This window comes from Vulpes lagopus, chromosome 23 (assembly GCF_018345385.1).
Source record: "Vulpes lagopus strain Blue_001 chromosome 23, ASM1834538v1, whole genome shotgun sequence".
Lineage (NCBI taxonomy): Eukaryota > Metazoa > Chordata > Mammalia > Carnivora > Canidae > Vulpes > Vulpes lagopus.
The window spans coordinates 50,111,330-50,133,348 of record NC_054846.1 but is presented as its reverse complement, the minus strand read 5'-3'; the positions used below and the strand labels follow the sequence as shown (position 1 = coordinate 50,133,348).

Here is a 22,019-nt window from a genome sequence, read left to right as displayed (position 1 = left end):
AAGGGGCCCAGAGGAATTTGAAATGATGCCAGAAGGAATCAGGGCCAACCAGGCCCTTAGAATCCTAGGTCATGAATCTGAAAACCTCCCAATTCTATCTCTCTGCCTTTGTACTTTGTTATCAGTTTATTCCTTCTGGCTGCCTTGTTGTGGTTTACAGAGTACTTTTGAGGGCCACAGATGATCTGGGGAAGCCATATCTCAAGCTAGAGTCATAATTGCTATTTATTGAGTGCCTACTCTGTGCTAGCAATTGTGCCATGAACTTAAAATACATCAGCTCATTTAATTCTTACAACAACCTGCAGCATAGGTGTTCTTGCCCCCATTTTATAGATGATGACAGTGAAGCAGAGACATTAAGTATTGTGGCCAAGGCCACTTCATTAGTAAATAGGAAAGCCAGAGTTGAATCTAGGCCCTCATGGCTTAGAAGCCCATGCACTTTCTACCTCCCCAGCCCTTGAGTAGTTCCAAACAACAGAATAACACAAAATCCATAAAGGGGAATTCTGTTTTTATTATAGGCCTGCTAGAGATGGAAGTGAACAGAGATGCATTTGTGTCCGTATGTGAGCTGGGGGGAGGGGAGGAATGAAGTTAGGAGGAGAAATAAGCAGGGTTGCAAACTATGGCCTATATGCCATTATCTGGCTTACCACCTGTTTTGTATGGACTACAAGTGAAAAACACTTCTTATATTTATAAATGGTCAGGGGAAAAATTCAAGAGATTATTTGTGACAGGAAAATTATATAAAATCCAAATTCGAGGGGCACCTGGTAGCTCAGTTGGTTAAGCACCCAACTCTTGATTTTGGCTCAGGTCATGATCTCAGGGTTGTGGGATCAAGCCCCATGGTTGGGCTCTGCGCTCAGTGCAGAGTCTGCTTGTCCCTCTCCTTCTGCTCCTCCCCCACTCACACTCACACTCTATCTTCCAAAGCAAATAAAATCTTTAAAAATAAAAAATAAGTTAATTAATAAAATCCAAATTTTAGCATCCATAAGTGAGGCTTTATGAAAAAAATAGCTGCTACATTTATTCCTTGTTGTCTATGGCTGCTTTCACTCTACAAAGGCAAAATTAAGTAGTCATGACAGAGGTCATGTGACATAGCCTAAAATATTTATTATCAGGCTTTTTGTAGGAAAGAAATATTTTATGGATGAAGTAATTTAGTCAGATCTTTACTAGAGCCCTTTTTGAGCCAGATATTAGGTTAGATATTAGAAATAAAAAGATGGAAAAGATCCATCCCCACTCCATTTGAGGAGTTTATGGCCTAGTGGGCAAGCCACATATATATGTGAATCGCCAGCTCTGTAACATGCCGTGGATGTGATGAAATGCTGGATGAGGTAGAAAAGAGCTAGGGACTGCTGTAATCTGTGGGGCCACTTTCAGTAATTCGTGAGGGGCCCTGAAGATGAATAGGTGTTATTCTCAAGAAACCACATGTCGGGCTGAGGGACAGCTTGATCGTGTGCATGTTTGGAATGACAAGGTTAGAGGAGAAAGAGACTGTGGAAATGATTTAAATGATCTGTGGCTAGGCAGCTGGCAAGGCAATAGAATTCAATAGAGAAGAAGGGAAGGGATGAAGGATAGGGGTTGGACAAGTTGAGTTTTAGGATACATGATTTGAGGTCATGGTGAAACATATCTGGCTTCTAGTTGGAAAACCATTTTAGAAATGTTAGCACACACACACACACAAAAAAAAGAAATGTTAGCACAAGGCCCCAGAATTCAGATTTAAAAAAAAAAAAAGATTTTATTCATTCATTTGAGAGAGATAGAGCAGGAGCAGGAGGAAGGGACAGAGGGAGAGGACAAGCAGGGAGCCTGACGCAGGGCTCCATCCCAGGACTCCAAGATCATGACCTGGCCTGAGCCAAAGTCAGACACTTAACTCATTGAGTCACCCAGGCACCCCAGAATTCAGATTTAAACTGCATGTTCAGAGCTTTTCCGCTGGAGAAAGGGGAAGCAGGTACTCATTTGACATATGGTAGCTAGAGTCTCAAGATTGAAAATTGCAGTGGACATATAGAAAATGAAGTCATCACATGGTAAGCTAGCGATAATTATGCATTGTTCATGTTTATACTGCCTGCTGCTTTTAGCATCTTCTTTATATTTCTGGCTCTGTGGCCTCCTGTCTGAGACTGGGACCTAGGCACCAAGAGATGGAGTCAGAGCTCATTCATCTCTAAAAATGTGGATGCCAGAGAGGTGTCAGCTTTTACCTTCTGCAGAACACACCTCAGTGAACAGAGCTGTCCAGATCTGTCCTCCAGGTCCAGGTCTGGAATCCCACAGTGGAAACAGAATCTGAAAACTTTTACTCAGACTCTCATTAAATCTTCACATGCTTAGTGTTTGCATTTTCAAATGATCAAATGCCTTATTTTAAAGACAGGAAATCTGTGACAGCCTTGTGTATATCTACTTACCAGTGTGATGTATAGGTTTGAAGGACACATAGGGTGATCTTTATCTTCTCTGATCATTTTAAAGAAGTCAGATTTTTATATCTTTTCTTTTTCTGCTCTTTAAGGATTTTCATGCCAGATGAAGCAAAAGCCAGCGGGGAAGTGAAGAATGCCTGCTACCTCCAGAGACTATTGAAACACTTCCTGTATCTGGAAGACGGCAGCCCTCTGGCAGGAGCATTACTTCATTATTTCATTTCAGTTTACAGAGGATTTAGTTCTCAGAAGCTGGGCAAGGTAAGGCTGGATACACATTTTGCTTAACCTTTTAGATTGCTTTGGGTTGGATGTGGGTGGGAGATTTTGGTGTTCAGTGGGCAGCTAGGATTAGCTGGGCTGCCTGGCATGCCTAAGACAGTCACTTAGTAGGGATGAGCACATTTCTACCAGAATACAATAGCAGAGAAGGTCATAAGGAAAACCGTGTAGTAAGTAAAACATACTTATTTACTTTTAATTATAAAAGTAAAACAACTGTGCCATAAATAACAATATCAAATACAAGGTATCAAAAGTATAATTCTGTACCCACCCAACTTCCATCTCCCAGAGTAACCATTGTTAATAATAGCTTGAGATGTATCTTTCTAGTTTTTTCTTTTACTAACTTGTATTTGTGACATACATGATGCTATTGTGAAGTGTTCTTGAATGCCTGAGGCTCCATCCTGCCTGGCAGGTTAGAAAAAATGCCTTAGTTGTAGATTGAGTCAGATGAAGGTTGGGCAAGGATGGTTTGAGTCTGATCTGTGAGCTTTTATAGTCCTTTGTGGCTGTGTATCACCCTTCTTCCTCTGAAGCTTCCCAGTGACACACCGGCTTCCCTTCGCCCCATTCCCAACCAGTTCCCCTTCCTGAATTCTCCCCTTCTTTGATGGTACCTCTGCTCTATGGTTACCTGACTTTAGTTCAGAAACATATATTGAAGTCCCCCTCTGTGCTGGCTCCCTGCTGGGTAGGGGGGACACCCAGAGAAAATAGGCCCCCTTTCTTCCTTCAAGGAGGATAGGCATCTCTGACTCTTCACCATCTCTAGCTGCTTGGCAGAACTAGAACCAGTTCTGCCTCCAGCTTCATCCCCTCACCTCTTTCTCTTCCTTCCATCCCTGCCTCAGCCACAGGCCTTCCTTGCTTTTTTGCTGGCTGCGGCAGCCTCTTTCTGCTCTCCCAGTCCCCGGCCAGCCTCCACTTGGTTCTGCACATCACAGCCAGTTTCATGGCCCAGTCTCTTCTCACTGCCTAGAACAGTGGTTCACAAGTGGTGAAAGTGGGCTCTGCAGATGTTGGGGGTCCTTAAAACCTTTACAGGGTATCTACCAGGTCAAAACTGTTTTCATAATAGCACTAAGATGTTATTTGTTGTTGCAGAGTGGCAGTGGGTAGAAGTGCTGGTGCTTTAGCATGAATCCAGGCAGTGGCCCAGAACTGTCCTAGCAGTCATTGTATTCCTCATTGCTACACTTTCAGTTTTCTTAAAAATGCCATTTTCACTTAAGAATGTCCTGATGAAGCAGTAAAGATTGCTAATTTTAGTGAATCTCAACCCTTGGGAACACATCTTTTTAATATTCTGTGTGACAGAGTGGAAATACTCGTAAAGCACTTATGTGCATACCAGAGTACAGTGGTTGTCTCAACAAAAAGCATTTGTGGGATTGTTTGAATTACAAGCTGAACCAGCCACTCTTCATTTTCCCTAGAAAGAATGACTGGGGCTCGGTAAGGCTGCAGAGTATCTAGGAACCAGATGCCAGAGGGCCTTGTGGCCACATTTATAAGCCTCAGTGATGTGATTTCAGCCTGCCCTTTTCAGCTTTTTATCCTGTCCTGCTCAAACAAACACAATCCTTCACTCTTGCTTGCTCTTTCTGAAGCAAACACTTCCTTTACCCAGGCTCCATCCTTCCTCTGATTATTCCTCCCCCCAGGAGATGCCATGACAGTTCTAAGGCTACTGTGATCCCAGAGTCAGAACAGTGGAAGAAGATGGACCTGACTCCAGACCTTTTCCCTCTGGAAATCTTGCTATCCCAGCCCTGTTTGAGGTCTGCTGTGACTTGGCACCCTGCCAGCACCCTGGTGGGTCTCTGCCACTCTCACTGCGCTTGAGTGAGATACTGTGGTCTGCCTAATGAGAGCCGGCCTCCTACACACAGGACTCCTGGGTAAAACCTGTGAAATGGCCTAGCCCCTTGGAATCATGCTCACCGACTGTCCTTTGATTGAGCTGATGACACAGGTGATTCCTTTCACCCATCATGCCTTAAATTGACTAGCTTCTGTTTAAGTGTACTTTTTCCTTGACCTTGTCCCCTACGTAGTAATGATACCATTAGAAACGAAATCGACCAACTAATAGGTCAGAGAAAAGAAGAATGTAGCCTTGTACCTGATACCAGAACTATCATGAAATAATGTGGTTGGACTGGTTTGTAGCTCATCCTCAGTAATATGCCAAAACACAAAATACACAGTTATCTCCAAGTAAAACAAACTTCTGATAAATCAGATTTCAGAATAATATAGTAATGATAATGTGATGATAATGCCTTTGTATTGTGTAAGCTAGAGCAGCTTTGCCCAGGCTTTTTGACATCATAGCACACACAGAAAATGATACTGTTCAGCGCAGTGATGGGATCAGTATCTTCCATCATTCACAGCACATCAGTAGGGAAGCTCTGTGGTAAGGTTTCTAAATAAAAGCATTCTTGTTGGTGCCTGGCTCACTCTGACAGGCTATCCCTCCTGCCTCTCAGCATGAATGCTTAAACATAATATTAATAATATTTAATATATGAAATATATAATATTAAATATACTGCTAATAATCTCATAGTTAAAAACTTGAATTTTAAGCCAGTTTGTCTAGATTTAAATCCTGGCTCTGCCACTTACTAGCTATGTGGCCATGGGGAAATTAATCACTTAATCTCTTTGTACTTCAGTTTCTTCACCTGTAAAATGTAGGATAATTATACTTCTCTCATAGAGTTGTAAAGATTAAAGAAGTTAGGCTATGTAAAATGTAGTGTTTTGCAAGATGCTTGGGACATTGCCTGGCAGCTGGTGAGCCCCATCTAAGTGTGTGTGCTGTAGCTAGTAGCAGTGTGCACCATGGCTGCCAGTAGTACTCCTTCAGAGAGTACTATTGATGAGCTCTTTCTTCCCAGGCCCCTCATCATTGCCTCCTCCTCAGCCTCATGTTTCTCAGTCTTGGTTCTTCCTTAAGAGTGTCTACCCCCTTCCTTTCACTTCGTCAGGTTTCCATTGTTTGGGGGCCTCCACCAGCTGGCGACTAGGAAGCGACAGGATGGACCACTGTACTCATCAGCTTGCTCTTACCACTCTTCCTTCTCTGGAAAGCCCTTGTGACTGAGGGAACTAACTCTTATAGGTTGGGAGGAGGAGTGAACCATAGACTTTGAAAAGGACTCTCGAGTACTCGGGAGGAGTGAATTGCATTTGCTGAGCTGAGTTAGCCAGCAAAGAAATGTTCTTATGGGGAAAATGATCATCTTCGGTATCACACACCAGATGCAGGAGCTGGTCAGTTCTCCATAGGCTCCACCAAAACATGGAGAACAGATCTGCTGATCTGGTGGGCAGTGTGGCTCATACAACTTTTTGGAGAAATGACAGTTCTTTCAGAGGTATGGGCCTTAGGGTCCCCTGTGGGGAGGCCAGCAGATGAAGAAGACTTGCCTGTTGGGAATATCTGTCCTACCAGTTGAGATGCCTCAGCCCCTCCTCAGCTGCTCTGGGAGTTCTCTCTGATTCACACTGACTGGCCAGGTTGCCTCTCTTTAGGCTTAGCACGTGCTCTGTCTCTGTCTCTCTCCCCAGGCCCCACCCTGGCCAGTTCCCACTCATCCTTCAGATGTCAGCTTAGCTGTCCCTTCCTCTCATTACCAAACTGGGTTTGATATCTACTTTCACTCCATGGCACCTGGTACTTCCCTGTCACATGGCACTTGTCCCACTCTATTGAAGTTGTTTTATATGTCAGTGGATTTAAATTCCTAAGAGCAGGGATGCTTGGGTAGCTCAGCGGCTGAGCATCTGCCTTCAGCTCAGGGCATGATCCCGGGTCTGGGGATTGAGTCCCATATCGGGCTCCCCTTGGGGAGCCTGCTTCTCCCTCTACCTATGTCTCTGCTTCTCTCTGTGTGTCTCTCATGAATAAATAAATAAAATCTTTTAAAAAAAACTCCTGAAGGCAGAGACTATGTCTTCTATTCTCACTGTCTAGCACGGGACAGTCGGTGGGTGCCCAATAAATACAGTATTTGTTGAGTGAGTAAGTCAGCGGTGCTTTCACACCATGTCTTCTTTGACCCTCACCACAGCTTAGTGGTGTAGGGAGTCCAGGCCTTACTCTGACCTCTTGCGGTATATGAAGAAACTGATACTTAAGAGAAGCTATCACAGATAGTAGACACAGTGGTGGGGAGCCAGGATTTAAACTACTATCTTACAGGCTCAAATGCTCATTACATAATTTTGGTTTTTACAGAGTTTTTCTTTCTTTCTTTTTTTTTTTTTTTTTTAAGATTTTACTTATTTATTCTTGAGAGACACACAGAGAGAGGTAGAGACACAGGCAGAGGGAGAAGCAGGCTCCATTCAGGGAGCCTGATGTAGGACTCGACCCCAGAACCCCAGGATCATGACAAGCCAAAGGTAGACGCTCAACCACTGAGCCACCCAGGTGCCCCAAAGTTTTTCCTTTAAAAAAATATCATTAAAAAAAATTAAAATAGTGTTTGTTGTTTTTCAATATCATAAAAATAACATTTTCAAAGCACTAGTATTCCTGAAACATTTTTTCCTCACTAACTGTTGAGAATCTGTACAGAGAAATCTAGATACAATTTTATTTTAAAAGATTTTATATGAGAGAGAGCACAGGTGAGACAAGGGACAGAGGGAGAGGGAGAAGCAGACTCCCTGCTGAGCAGGGACCACCCTCCAACACGGGGCTTGATTCCAGGACCTTGGGATCATGACCTTAGCCAAAGGCAGATGCTAAACCAAATGAGCCATCCAGGCATCCCTAGACATGATTTGAAATACTGTATAATTAGATTCTAAATTCCAGTGTATGTTGGAGAAAAATTATTGTGTGTTTTACTGAAAATAAAACTTGGCTAAAACAGTAATAGCATTAAAAAGCAACACATTTCCTTGTATAAAATTTGGAGAATGCTGGAAAATATAAAGCAGAAAATAAAAATCACCCCATCACACAGAGAAAACTACTGTAGATTAGAAATGTCCTGGACTTGAAAGGCAGCATTGAGCTTGAATCCTAGTGAAACCACTAATAAGATGTTTGGTGTTTGGTAGATTGTTTAACCTCTGAGCCTCAGTTTCCTCACCTGAAGTATAACAAAATATTTACCATATGGGATTATTATAAGAATTAGAATTATTGTAATGTATGTAAAATACCTAGCGTGGTTCCTGGCATATATTAGGTACTCTTTCAAATTGTAGTAGTATTAACATTTTTGTGTATTTCTGTCTAGTATGTCTACATACCTGTGCATACAAGTATTTTTTTAAGATATATTCATTCATTTTAGAGAGAGAGGGAGAGTGAGTGAGTAGGGTGGGGAGGGGCAGAGGGAGAGAGAGAGAGAAGCCCCAGCAAACTCCCAGCCGAGTGTGGAGTCCCATGCAGGGCTCGATCCCACGACCCTAAGATCATGACCTGAGTCAAAATCAAGAGTCAGATACTTAACCGACTGGGCCACTCAGGTGCCCCATACACCTATGTTTTTCCTGCATATTTATATCAAGTATGTCCTTGGGTCCTCACAGGGTTGCTGTAAAGGGCAGATATTATTTTAAAGTCTGTTCTGTAGATTAGGAGGCTGAGACTCTAAGAGGCAGAGTAACTTGGCATAGCCTTGGTAATATCTGAACAAGGATTTTCACTTTGGTCTCCTGATGCCAAGCTCACATCCTCCCCTGTCAGCAGTGTGCTTCCTCTCCAGCTCCACCTCCACCAGTACATGCATGGTAGACCACTGAGCCCTGACCATGGGGAAGGTAAGGGCAGGAAGCCATGAAAGTACTGGGAGCCTTCACACCAGCTGGGATCTATCTGAAAACTTAAAAGAAGTGCTCATTTCCTCCTCTGAAATAACAAACACATTGCCTGATCCTATAGCAGAGACCAGGCTTCTGGCTAGAATATCAAGAACCTTCTAGGCCATAGAGCTTTTTCTCAGGAGGAGTTTGTCAGAGAACTCATAGAACTAAATAGCTTCACTCTGTACTCTGTAGGGCAGAGGTGTACCCACGTTTCCTTCAGCAAGTGCACTTGTTACTTAAAGGGCCTGGGTGACTTGCACTGCACCTAACACTAAGTATGTGCATCATTTCATATCATTTCATTTCAGTGCAAGTTTTCTGATGGTTGGCGTGTATCTGACACTGTGCCATGGCTTTTAGGAGAGGCAGGGATGAACAAGCAACAGTCCTGGCCTTTAGGAACATTGAAGAATGGGAGCTCATGGCCAAAGCCCATCAGTGCTTTAATAGAACTTCTAGCAGGGTGTTTGGGAGCAGAGGAGGAGCACCATTAGTTCTGTGCAGTAAAGCCATCTATTTGCCTAGTACCTAACTGATTTCCAAAGTGTTGGTACAAACTGAACTCATTCAAAGGGGGTGGAGACTTTGGGGGTGGGGGGAGCAGAGACTTTTGAGCTGGGTTTTAGTGGCTGAGAATAAGTCTCGGGCCAAGGGAAGGAGGTGAGCCAAGGACCAGTGTGATTGTGGAGCCTTACGCCCCAAGGAAGCTTTCATCAAATGTTTGCATACTTAATGAATTAAGGTCCCACAGACCCTGCCAGTGGACTGTCTGTGATAGAATAGAGATTATGGACAGGCTTCAGATGGGGAACCTGTCAACCCCTCAGTAGGATGATGACACCTCTCCCTCCCTTCCCCCACGATATAAACAGGGAAGCTAAGCATGTTGTTGTTGTTGTTGTTTTTTTTTTTCATTTCACTGCCTTCCTACATTTTTTTCTTTCTAGTTTCAAAAACAACTCTCCTTCAACAAGTTCTGTTTCCAAGGAAAGTCTTAACCATTTGTCCCTTCTGGCGTACCCTCTTCCATTGAAATCCATGCAGAATAGACCAGGTACTCTGTCTTTTTGTGTGTGAAGCCATAAAATCTAATATTGAGTATGCGGCAGTGCTCAGAGGTATGATTCTTCCACAAGAGGCTCCCTCAGCCCTGCTGTGGTAAAAGCCAAGTATAAATTGCCGCTAACAGGGTTTTCTAGCCAGAGTCGTAAGTATGTCTGAGCATCCCCTATGAATTATAATGCTGCTAGCTCTCTTGCTGCTCCTCTGCATTGCCTGCCTTTGGCTGTTTTGCTTGTCCTTAGGCCTTCCATCCAAGTACAGGCAGAGGAAGGAGAAAGAGAAGCAAATCCAGAATCGGTCCACTCTGCACTTACCTCGCAGCACTGATGATAAAACAGATGGACTGGCACTGGACTGCACACAAGGGCAGGGCGAGAGGGACAATGGCTCCTCCTCCTCAGCCTGCGTGTCGCAATGGCTAGTGCCCCTCCCTGTGCTCTGGAAGAGACCCCAGGGTTTCATTTCTGTAGAATTTCTTACCGTGTTGGGCAGCTTTTTCCCTTTAACTTAGCACAGTGAGGATGGATGTTGTGTGCTAATATTTAAGTTGGATCCTCTGAATTCATAGTGTGTTGCAGTCCCCAGATAGATCTTGTGCTTATACTGTTGGCCAGAGTAGTATTTTGAGATCCTCTGTGGATTCCTTTTGTCCATGTGTTTATCTGTTCTCTAAAGTATAATTGAAAACCTGCTGGCATCAGATCCAAAAATGGGAGGAAGAATGCACCTATACTGAGCTTTCAGACACTTGGCTTCCTAACCATGCTTTCCGGATTATGGTTGAATGTACCATTGTCATGTGTGCTTTCTCCTGATGGCTGTTGTGTACTCGTTTCTGAGAACGATGTATAGATGTGCGTTGGCCCTAATCAGTCTTCTCCAGCAGACTTGCCATTTCTCTGACCGTATTCAGCCAGGGTCCTCTGAGAAGAAAGTGGGCCTTTCCCCCCAATGGGCAAAGAGCCAACTTCCATTACAAAATCTCTTAGAAAAAAAAAAATCCAACAAGCCAGAGCCTGTGTTTATTGAAGGTTGGTCTAAAAGTCTCTTACACTGAATGCCCCACCAGCACCTGAGTGCCTCTATTTTAGAAGGATGTAAAGGTTTAATCACTCTGGTGGGGATTTAGACCCAGAGACTTCAGATAAATCTTATTATTTCTAACTGCAGGCAAAGAGTATTAAGGCTCCACTCTGGATCAGGGGCATGACATGTTCTATAAGTAATTTATCTTTAACAGGGGAAGGCCCTTACTAGAGTGTCTTAGAAACAGTGCCATGATTCGGCCCTGGTTCCCTGTTCCTCCTTTCTCTTCCCCCCTCTCAGCCTCCTACCTATTCTTTCCATCCCTACCTACCCTTTCCTGCCTGGTGTGGCCAGTGTTGAAATGTCTGCCTCACAAATGCTCCCTTTAACATGGGGAGCCTCCCTTTAACCTGCTGGCCAGTGAGAGATAATAATATTTTTGCAACGAATGACCTCACCCAGCAGCCTGGTGTAGACTCATCAACTGCAGACTTTTCAGACTTCTAAACAGACCCTGACCACGTCCTCTCAAATTAGGAGCTGGGGAGTAGGGGAGAGTATGCTTGGGGTCCCACAGGTACTCTGGTCTGTGCTCCTAAACATAAAGTAATTTAGGCAATCCTCAGAGCCGCTCTCTGTCCTATTGTACCTCCAGGGGCAACTCCACTGAGGCCTGTGGATCCCTGTGCACATCCACCTGGGTGTCACTGAGCCTATGATTTCATTTGCATGGGCCCCTCCCAAGCCACACCCTTGTAGCTCCCTGGATCCTGCCTTTCTGGTGCTGAGGCAGGAGGACGTCACAGGTGGGATGCTGCTTATGGATTCATTGTTTTTGTTGCAAACTGCAGTTTGAGTAGTGGCAGATCTGAATCCATGTGCTAATGAGCTTGGTTAGAGCAGGCTCTGCTATCCTCTTTTAATCTAGCCTGTCTATCTGAGTTCCTTTCCACAGTTAATGATCTCCAATAATGGCTTTGCCTTTAGTTTTGCCTCCTGGGTCAAACAAATCAATAGTCCTCATAGATATTTAAAAACCATCAGTGTAAAGCTCTTGGTTCCCCCCACCCCTCCCCTTTTTTTCCCTTCTGGGTGAACTTATGGCTTGATCAGTATAGTGATATTTCCCTTACATCTCTTTTCCCCCAGAGATGGGCAGCAGTGAACCCCTTCCCATTGCAGAGGGTGACAAGAGGAAAAAGAAGAAGCGGAAGGCCCGGGCCACTGACTCCTTACCAGGGAAGTTTGAAGGTTGGTCACACGACTTCTCAGATCTGGGCCTGTGGCTCCCCGGGCATGAGAGGAGCATCTTGGTAGCCCATAGGTGTAGATCAGAGCATGCATCATCTGAGTCAGCTTGTCCTTATCTGTGTGACAGGGATGAATGATGGGATGAGAGAGCTCTTGGATGGTGCACTCTGAAGAGTTTCAGTGTTCACTGTAGGATAGAAAGACCAATCTGTCAGACTTGTGTATGGAGAGAGATTGGTTGGTACATTTTAGCCCTTTTCTGATACGATCTTTTCCCCCGCTATTCCTGGAGTCACTGCTGAGAGATAGAACAGCCATGTAAGAGGATGAGAGAACACCAAGGGCCACAACTCCAAATGAAAGTTAAATCTTCTATAAACAGAGGATTTGACTCCTAGACATCACAGCTACTTGTGCTGTATGAGTTTGAGTCGATTTTAAGAGTGCATGCTGTGTTCAGGGGACACGATGTTGGATCGTCAAAGATTCTGAACACTGTGTGAGGCAGAGGCTCAGTGCTGATCCTGTCATCACTGAGTATGTGATGATGAAGTGAATCATCGAACACTTCTGCAAGGGCCTAAAAGGATCAGTAGCTCCTCCAGGAATGATATGCCCCCTTCATCCATTGTGTTTCTTTCACTGTGAGACCTGAAATACCTTCCCCTCATGGTCCCTCTTTCCAGTGATGTAGGTACACTAGTGAATTGATTGTTTTGTAGAGTGGTTCCAATAACAAGCCCTTTATGAATCATGAATATTGGACTTCCACCCACCAAGCTATCCTGACATGTATGAAAGGCTAATCCAAAGTATCCATTGTGAGTGAAGCATGTCATTTAAAATACTTAAAAACAACAGTGTGCATGCTTATAAATAACTGCAAGACCATACCGTGATGGATCCAGGATGGTACTAAGTGTAGGGTTTGTCTGTTTGTCTTTAACTTAAACAGTATATATATATGTATAGGGGTGGAGGGAGGGATGGACAAAAGTCTCAAGGTTTTTAGAATAGTTTCCAGATCAACAGGTCTTGCTCTTACAGTGAACATGAGAGTATTTCCTGTTATTCGAGGATGACTTGTACAATTATAGGCCTCTCATGCTAAGAGTGATAAAATCTAATTTCATGGTTTGAAAGTATTCTGCACACCCTGTAGGTTTAAATGCTGGGCTGCCTCAAGAGGAAAAAAGGTAAAGAATGGAATTCAGGGGAGGAGGAGGTCAGCTTGGCAAAGGCCATGATGGAGCTGTGGCTTCCTTTGGAAAGGAATCAAAGAGTCTGTGCTATTTGTGAGCTTGGGCAGGTCACCTAAATGTTCTTTTACCCCAGGCCTAATACTCTGTTAGAACTGCTCTGAATCAGCACCCTAAAAACCTCGAAGCATCCGTTTGCATCCTCCTTCTGTCTCCTGTTTCCTGTGGGTGACTTCAGAAACTTCTCAGAAACCTCCAGTGACTTCTATTAAATAAAATAAAATAGTGCTTTATTTCCCTTTTTATCACCAGGGTCTAGCACAGAACTGGGCATAGAGCAGGTGCTTAACAAATGAGTAAAGAAATGAATGATGTCCATTGAAATCATACTCCTGTGAGGATCCCATGGTTTCCCTACACAGATCTAACCTTTCCCTCCCCCTGTTTTTTTTTTTTTTTTCTGTGTCTTGTCCTTTTTTTTTTTTTTTTTTTTTTTTGTCTTGTCCTTTTATGGTAGTGCTTACTACTGCCCGGTTTATTCTGGGGTCACTTGTCTACATGTCTGTCTTCCCCACTGGACTGTGACCCTCAAAGGGCAGGAACTATATTTTATTCCTCACTCTGTCCCTATTAATAAATTTAATACATTGTTTGGTACATAACAGGTGCTCAGGAAGCTTGGGCAGAACTGAAATTCACTGACCTCATCTCTAAAATGAGGAACAGGATGCTTTCGATGTGGTCTAGCTGTTGAGAAACTGAGTCCTGTGATGACTGGAAGAGTTGATGGTCTTCCTTGTCATTGTGTGCCCGTGCTGTCACACCAGGGAAGCTGAGTGACAGCAGCTCTTCTGTCCATCTGAGCTTGCAAAGGCATGACTTATCTTGTTTTTCCTCTCACCCATTTCACCTCTAGACACGTACAAGCTGACCTCTGAACTGCTTGGAGAGGGAGCCTATGCCAAAGTTCAAGGTGCTGTGAGCCTACAGAATGGCAAAGAGTATGCTGTCAAAGTGAGTGTCTCATCTGGGTGCCAGGCTTTAGCTGGTCCGAAGCCAAATAAATTTTATATTCTGCAGTATGACAGCTCAGTAATAATGGGGACTCCAAAGATGTTCTCACTGGATTCAACTCTTGGTTTCTGTACTTACTTGCCGTGTTAACACTTTTTTTTTTTTAAGATTTTTATTTATTTTTGAGAGAGAGAAAGTGAGAGAGCACAAGCAGAGAGGGAGGGAGGGGGTGAGGGAGAAGTAGGCTTCCCTGCTGAGCAGGGAGCCCTGACTTAGAGCTCCATCCCAGGATCCTGGGATCATGACCTGAGCCGAAGGCAAAAGTTCAAGCGACTGAGCCACCCACCCAGGCTCCCCATTACTTAACACTTCTATCCTTCAGTTTCCTTCTCTGTAAAATGGGTATAATCATAGGGACTGTAAAGTCTTGATGTGGGGATAGAGTATGTGTACAGTACTTAGAACAATGCCTCACTGATAGTAAGCTACCTCTTATTATTCTGAAAAATGGAGTAAACTTCAGAGAATAGACAACCAAATATCAGATTAGAAGGCCTAACTGAATCTCGGTTTTACCAAACTGCTACTTGACTTTGGACAAGTCTCTGAAATTCCTTCAGCCTCAGTTCCCACATGTCTAAAATGAGGGTAACAGTACCTGGCCTTCCTGTCTCAACAGAGTGGCTATGAAGGTGAAAATAAAAATGAACACTGGTAGAATTAGAAACACTACCAAACACACAGTGCTATAAAGTGATGTGCAGTTATCATCAGAAAGAGGACTGAGCACTCAGCTTTGGGGCAGGAGAGGTGGCTCCTTGCTGCATGGCCTTGGGGTGTCTCACTCTACCCCTCTGTGCTTCCATCTGCTGGCTCCACATGGAAGAAGGGATAGATCTGGAGCACTGGTTTTCAAAGTGCGGCAACATCAGCGCTGCCTGGAAACTTGTCAGAAATACAAATTATCTGGCCCCATCCCAGACCTGCTGAGTCAAAAGCTAGGGGTAGGCCCAGCAATATGATTTTAACCAGATCTCCAAGTGGTTCTGACACTGAGGTTGGAGAAGCCCTGATTTAGGGCTGTTTTACATTTAGTGTGGATCAGAATCATCTGGAGAACTAATAGCACAGAGACCCAGTTTTCTTGGTAGAGGATAGGGCCTGGGTCTTTGTAGGTTCACCAAGTTCCCCAGGTGATTCTTATACCCATCAAAGTTTGGGAACCACTGATCTAGAAACGAGGTCTCGTTAAATCCAAGGGGGCGAATCAGATGTATTTCACATCATCCACATGCACCCCCAGGTCTAAACCCTGCCTCATACAGGCAAACCCAGCCAAAGTGCCTCCTGAAAGAAGTGTTTCTTCTCTTAACCAACTGGCCATAGTTCTAGCTGTGGATTAATAAAGGAGAACACTTCTGCCAAGCCACATTCCTTTTTGCTGAAGTGTGGCTTCATGTGGTAACAAAAACACTTACCTCAATTCCTTTTTGGAAACATCAGTATAAATTACAAATAATTTTTTAAAGAATATATTAAGTGTGGTAATAAGCCACAAATATAAGTTGATTTTCAAAAGTTTGGGACATTTATGCATCCATCCAGACCTGTTTCTTCAGGATTGGATCATAAAAGGAAAATCTGGCCCTCTGTGCCCCTGGGCATCTTTGGTGCAAACATTGAACCCTGGCTTGGTCATTCTTTGGTTTGAGCAGTTCGGCACATGTCTCTTATCTCTCCTGTCTTTTGGAAACTCCCTAGAGATGGGCTACTTCTCCCAGCATGGCCCCACAACATTTAATTTTATTAGGGCTTCCCTGTAGCCATCCAAATGATGAATCCTAGAGTCTCAGGGTTGAAATGAAATTTCAGGATAATCTGGTCCTGAATTTCTTCCATAGCTCCTCAAATAGTTGTCCATGTTCTGCTCCATGACCTCTGATAGCAGGAGCCCATTACTTCTGCAGAGAAAATAATGCCATTGCTGAATAGCTTGCCTGCTAGAAGGTTCTTCCTGACTTTAATCTGAAATGCTAGGTAAATGAACGAGTTAAATAGCTTCTGTGCCCCAGCATTGCACCTCTCTGACTGCCTAGAACATGGGCCCATGATGGTTTACTACCAGACATGGACTGTATAGACAGTTACACCTGGTCATGGGTGTTTGTGCTGCAACACACTGAAGAGGTTTGAAGTATTCTATGCAGCGGTCTGGAAACAAAGGAGCAGGGTGTTGCCATCTGTGCTGCCCACTCCATACGTAGGACCTTAAGGCAGAACCAGCTCTGCTGAAGACATGCCCCCAGGCTCTACTTGCAATGGTTTGGGGCTCTCGGTGGGTCTGTGGAGATGTTCAGAGTTAGCCAGTCCCTGTTTTAACCACCTGTTCATCTCTTGGCTCACCCAGGCCTTCAGTTCATACTTGCCAAGCATCTCTAGGTATAGGTGGGAGAGACAATGCCTCTAGGTTCTGTGAGAGAAGCTGGATGGCACATAGACAGGGATAGGATAGCAAGGCAGCTCTGGGGTTGAATGCCAACCCTGTCACCACTTATCAGAGCTGCGGGCAAAATGTTTGACCTCTTCCTGTCTTTTGGGATTGTGTTATAAGAAATAACTGAAACTGTACCTGAGTTGCTTAATGTACTGCCTGCAAAGGCTAAGTTCCCTGCAAAACTGCAGAGATGGGGTCTGAGCTAGGCCTTGGAGCTTTAGTTCCTCTCCACTGTGTCCTCCATCCCCCTTGTTCTTCTTCCAACCCTGGAAGATCCTTCAGTGGAGGTTGTAAACCTTGCCCTTAAGACAGGAAGAGATGCCCTTGAGGTAGGAGCTGGGTAGAGGTAGCTTTATCTTCTTGCTGGCAGCCTCAGTGTCCCCTGGTCAGCTGGGGACAAACAACCCCATTGGTTTCCACAGTATTTGCTTGTCAGAGTCAAAATAGGCCCGGCCAGCCTGGAAAGCCCTTGGCTGGTCTCTTGTGTTGCTGGCAGGGTCACAGTGCCTGTGTCACCAAGGCCTACTCCATGCTTGCCCTTGTAACTGGATGTGGGCTGAATTGGGCCTTGGATTCTCCCAGAGGGCTCCTGCTGAGAGGTGTTTCAAGGTCAGATGGGTATGACAGGTTTTATTCTTCCCACAGATCATCGAAAAACAAGCAGGGCATAGTCGGAGTAGGGTATTTCGAGAAGTGGAGACGCTCTATCAGTGTCAAGGAAACAAGTGAGTACAGTCTTGGGTCCTGTCTCAACAGAGTGGCTATGAAGAACTTGCTGCTTCTCTTGTGGGGATGCTTAGCTGCAGAAAAGGTCATTTCTCATCACCTCCTGACCCCAGCATTTAGCTGTCATGCCTTGGCCACAACTGTGGAGGATTTTTTCTACTTTCCGTGTTTAAAGAGAGAGAATGGAGAGAGGAGACGAGGCAGCAGCCTTTGATTCTGTTCAGGCTGAAGTACTGAAGTACCCAGGCAAGTCGGAAGAGTGAGCAATCCGAATGAAGGGCCGGGAGAAGATGGGGTCCCTTCCTTCAAGTGCCTATGGGAATGAGGTTGACGGAGTGTCGCCTGGTACACGCGGGCCCAGCTTTTGGGACTAGCTGAGGACAGGAGAGCTAGTACGAATCCTTACTGTGTCCCACACCCAACATAGTAGTGTATGTGCAGCTGCCACTCAGGCTCCAGGAGCCCACTCTAGAGCTCTGCTGGCCAGCTGGGTCCAGGTGGTTTCCAGCCCCGCCTCAGCCAGCTCACCACTAGCTCCAAATGAGTGGTTCTCCCATGGTGGCTTTAAATCAGGGTCACCTCTAAGACTCTGCTTCCCCCCCCCTTCTCCTTGCACAGCAGGGTCAGCGGGGAGCCAGCGGCCAGGTATTGATGGCTTTGTCATTAAGCTTGGAGGATGGGGGCTGCTGTTGATTTAACTCCAGGCACTGCTTCTACAATCTTCTTTCAAATCAGGCCATTTTAGTCATCTTATTTGGACGCCTTCACACTAGTAAAAGCCCGGTGTCTCCCAAAGTGGTCAGCATTTTTTTACGAGGGACAGATTTTTATTTTCAGCCCTGCAGCTTCTGAGTTCAGCATTAGAGCCTCTACTTGGTTTATTTCGTTCTTTAAAAGAAAAAAAGCCCCCAACACGTCCGATATCCAGGCCGGTAGCTTCCCTCCTGAGTTATAAGACGACCTTGTTGGCAGAGCTCCGTAATGCTCAGGCAGACAGGGAGTGCTCACCGGGGAAGGCCACAAGTGCTACGGCGGCCTGGAACGCGGCCGTTTCATTAAGCAGCGCTTAGCAGTTAGGGTCTAGCGGTGCCCACGTTAGGCCCCAAGTCTATTTGACAGATGTTTCCATTTTCTCCAGGCAATGTAAATACTGCCCCGTGATTTATGGGCAAGAGGGAGGGCAAGTAATTATTTGCTGCTTGCCTCCAGGACACACACCTACTATTCAGTGTTATTAGCCGCAATTGCTTCCAGTCGGCTGCAGATTTTATTCAGTTTAATGTGACCGGGACTTTTTTATAACTCTACCTAGTGGGTTTTAGGGTTGGGGTTTGACAGCACAGACTTGGTGAAAACACCAGAGACTGAACATTATGGAAAGATAAGGTGACCTGAGTCTTGCTAACACCATTGGCTGCTTCTCAAATATGGGTCTTTAATAAGCATTCTGATTTCAGGTTGATTTCTGCCCTGCTACGGGGCATTGTATATTTTTTTCATTGTATATTTGTAAGTGGGCTTTAATATATAATACCATTTCCCTTTTTTCCCCTTTCCTCCTATTTTTTCCTATTTAAGGAACATTTTGGAGCTGATTGAGTTCTTTGAAGATGACACAAGGTTTTACTTGGTCTTTGAGAAATTACAAGGAGGTACTTACTGTTGAGTATGTGTTTGGATTTCTGATTAAGACCCAGGCTGGTGATCATCCATCATGAATCCCAGAGACTTCTAAAATGAGTCAAGCTAATAAAAAGGATGAAGGACTTAAAACTGCCCTTGATTTGGGAGAAGGGAGGCCGGAGGGAAGGATAATAATTAGCATTTTGCAGAGCCTAGAATGTCACCTGTGTGGACATTCTACAAATGCCTTCTCATTGTAATAGGACTCATATATAGGTACCTTTAGTCATCAATTTATCAATCTATTGTTTTGACCTGTTCACTATTAAGTTAATTATTGGGTGGAAACTCTTACATACATTGTGAAGTCCAGAAAGGTTCACCAGGGAGAGGAGGGTCCCATGGCTTAGGACATAGATCCAGGATAGAGAGGAGGCCTGAGAATCTGTATCCTTCAGATGGAAAGATGCCACTCTTGACTGTCACCACCAGTGCTATCACCCACACACATAATCACTGGAATGTGTATTAAACTTGCTTGCTTTTCTGACATAAAGAAGAGGATAGAGCAGCCCTTGCCCTCACCATTACTCACCCAGCCTAAGGATAGATTTGCAGGGTGCAGGTTAGGGAGGATATCTGGAGCTGAGTGGAGAGCCATGTGGCAGGGTTTTGGTGGCTAAAGGAGCATGCTTTAGAAGCCAACAAAGCTGGATCTAAGTGTAGCTCCATCACTTACTAGCTGTGTTACCTTGGGCAAGTCACATAACCTTTCTAAACAGTGTTCTCATCTATAAAATAGGGATAATGACAGCACCTTTCGATAGCCCTGAAGATTAAATGAGATCTTTCATGTGAAATGCTTGGCATAGTGCCCTATAGACAGTAAGGGTCCAATAAATGTCACCTATTAATATTATTAAAACAACTGGGTATGCCAAAGGCTATCTTAGAAGTCAGTAGTATATTACTCTCCATTTGCCCATTTAACAAATTTGGAAACAAGAGACTCACTACAATAGGGCAAACCTGAGACCTAGCCAGGAGCCAGTTATCTGGGAATGTTCCCTAGCATGCTGGGATCCTTTCATTGTTTGATCTGGCAAGTAAGAGATGTTTCATCCCCTCCCCATGCCGAAAACCAGCAATAAGTAAACCTATGCCATTTTTTAAATGATTTATTATTAGGGAGAGAACAAAGGGCTTATGGAGAGGAAGAGAATCTCAAGCAATCTCACAACCCTAAGATCATGACCTGAGCTGAAATCAAAGAGTCGGACACTCAGCTGACTGAGCCACCCAGGCACCTCTGTGCCATTTCTAACATGCAGTGCTGGCCCCTCCAGCCCAGAAATACTAGCTTCCAGTGGTGAGCACAGACTGCATGGAACCAGGCCATGTGCTCATGCCTGTGCCATATGTTCACACCCCTGCCCTGCCCAACAACACCAAGATGTTACATTTAAAATGCTGGGAGATGGGGCAGTTGGGTGGCTCAGTGATTGAGTGTCTGCCTTCAGCTCAGGTCATGATCCCAGGGTCCTGGGGTTGAGTTCCACATCAGGCTTCCTGCTTCTCCCTCTGCCTATGTCTCTGCCTCTCTCCGTGTGCCTCTCCTGAATAGATAAATAAAATCTTTAATAAATAAAATAAAATGCTAGGAGTTATTTGTAAATGTATTGCTTAGAGTGCAGCCCTACTGAGGCCAGACCCACTGCAGTAGGTAAAGAGACTACGGTTGGCTCAGGGCAGCCCATGCCCCAGCAGTTAGACCACATATCCATTTGAGGGACAGTCTAGTCTGGACAGGTGTTACAGCCACATTTACTGGACTTAAGTCTTCCACATACTGGTATTTCATCTTGAGCAAGTTGCTTAGCCATTCTTGGCTTCAGGTTCCCCATCTATAAAAGGGGATAGCCATATTTTGTACAGTTGTGGTGAGGCTAAGGTAATCAATCTATCTGAAGACTATTATTACATAGTGCTTGGCACACAGTAACTATCCACTAAATGTTAACCATTGCCAACAAAATAATAATAATAATAATAATAATAATAATAATAATAATATAATAGGAAATTCAGAAGGAAAGCACTTTTCCCCCTTCTACTAGACTTTCTAGACCTTTACATAACTGGCAAGGTTGGGGCATTTCTGTTTGAAGGCTTGTGCTCTTGTTTGAATCTGATATCAAATGCAGAGGGGGAAACGTTCTTATGGAGAGGTCCCCCAACCTTATGTGAATTCACTTTTAGTTCTTTCTTATTTCAGAAGCCAAATCTGCCCCAATGACATTAATATTTTTCGCCATGCAAATAGTTGTTGTCTCTCCCTTCTGTGCTCATCATGGGCAGGTATAGAAGATGGCAACCCAATTCTCTTCAGTCCATTTTTGTGCTGGCACCTCCTTCTCTGTGCCAGGTACCACACTTGGTGCTGGACATTTAGTGATGAATAAGGCTGTATCCTCACCCCAAAATTATGGCAACTTGACCTCTGAGAAGTTATACTCCTAAGGCCCAAAAAGGCATACTTCTGTGTCTTGTCTGTTCCCCAGGCTCCATCCTGGCCCACATCCAGAAGCAGAAACACTTCAATGAGCGAGAAGCCAGTCGAGTGGTACGGGACGTGGCCGCTGCCCTTGACTTCCTGCACACCAAAGGTGAACCAAGTCTTTGCCTCAGTGATTGGGTTGGACCAGCCAGTCTCTGGGGACTGAGGGAGAGGTGCAGGCCAGGCAGAGAAGTAGGCCAGAAGCTGGTACAGCTGGCACCCCCACCCATGAGGGTGAGGGAGCAAGCCAGGATGGCACTAGACTTTCCATGTGGATGGTGGGCAGATGTGGCACTATTAAGCATAGGGACACAGGAGAAAGAACGGGGAGGAAAAGGTAAACTTAACGTTGAATAAGATGTATGAGTGTATGGGTATGGAGGATCTCCTTTTCCTGTGACAGAAGGATACAACCGCATCATAATACTATTCTAGTGTAAATATTTGGGTGTTACTATTTCTAGTTG

The 22,019-nt window shown here is 44.6% G+C and overlaps 1 protein-coding gene across 5 annotated transcripts in view; it reads left to right on the top strand.

The window, feature by feature from the left end:
• MKNK1 (MAPK interacting serine/threonine kinase 1) overlaps positions 1–22,019 on the top strand; it is a 42,561-nt gene that overhangs the window by 6,826 nt on the left and 13,716 nt on the right. For 3 of the 5 annotated variants that reach the window (XM_041738970.1, XM_041738971.1, XM_041738974.1), the window contains exons 2-8: positions 2,564–2,735; positions 9,548–9,654; positions 11,838–11,939; positions 14,055–14,152; positions 17,292–17,371; positions 18,951–19,024; positions 21,557–21,661. In XM_041738970.1, the coding sequence (XP_041594904.1) occupies positions 9,639–9,654; positions 11,838–11,939; positions 14,055–14,152; positions 17,292–17,371; positions 18,951–19,024; positions 21,557–21,661 (475 nt within the window). In that variant the 5' untranslated portion in view covers positions 2,564–2,735; positions 9,548–9,638. The remainder of the gene's footprint in view (positions 1–2,563; positions 2,736–9,547; positions 9,655–11,837; positions 11,940–14,054; positions 14,153–17,291; positions 17,372–18,950; positions 19,025–21,556; positions 21,662–22,019) is intronic. The other 2 variants (XM_041738972.1, XM_041738973.1) reach the window with 2 other exon arrangements.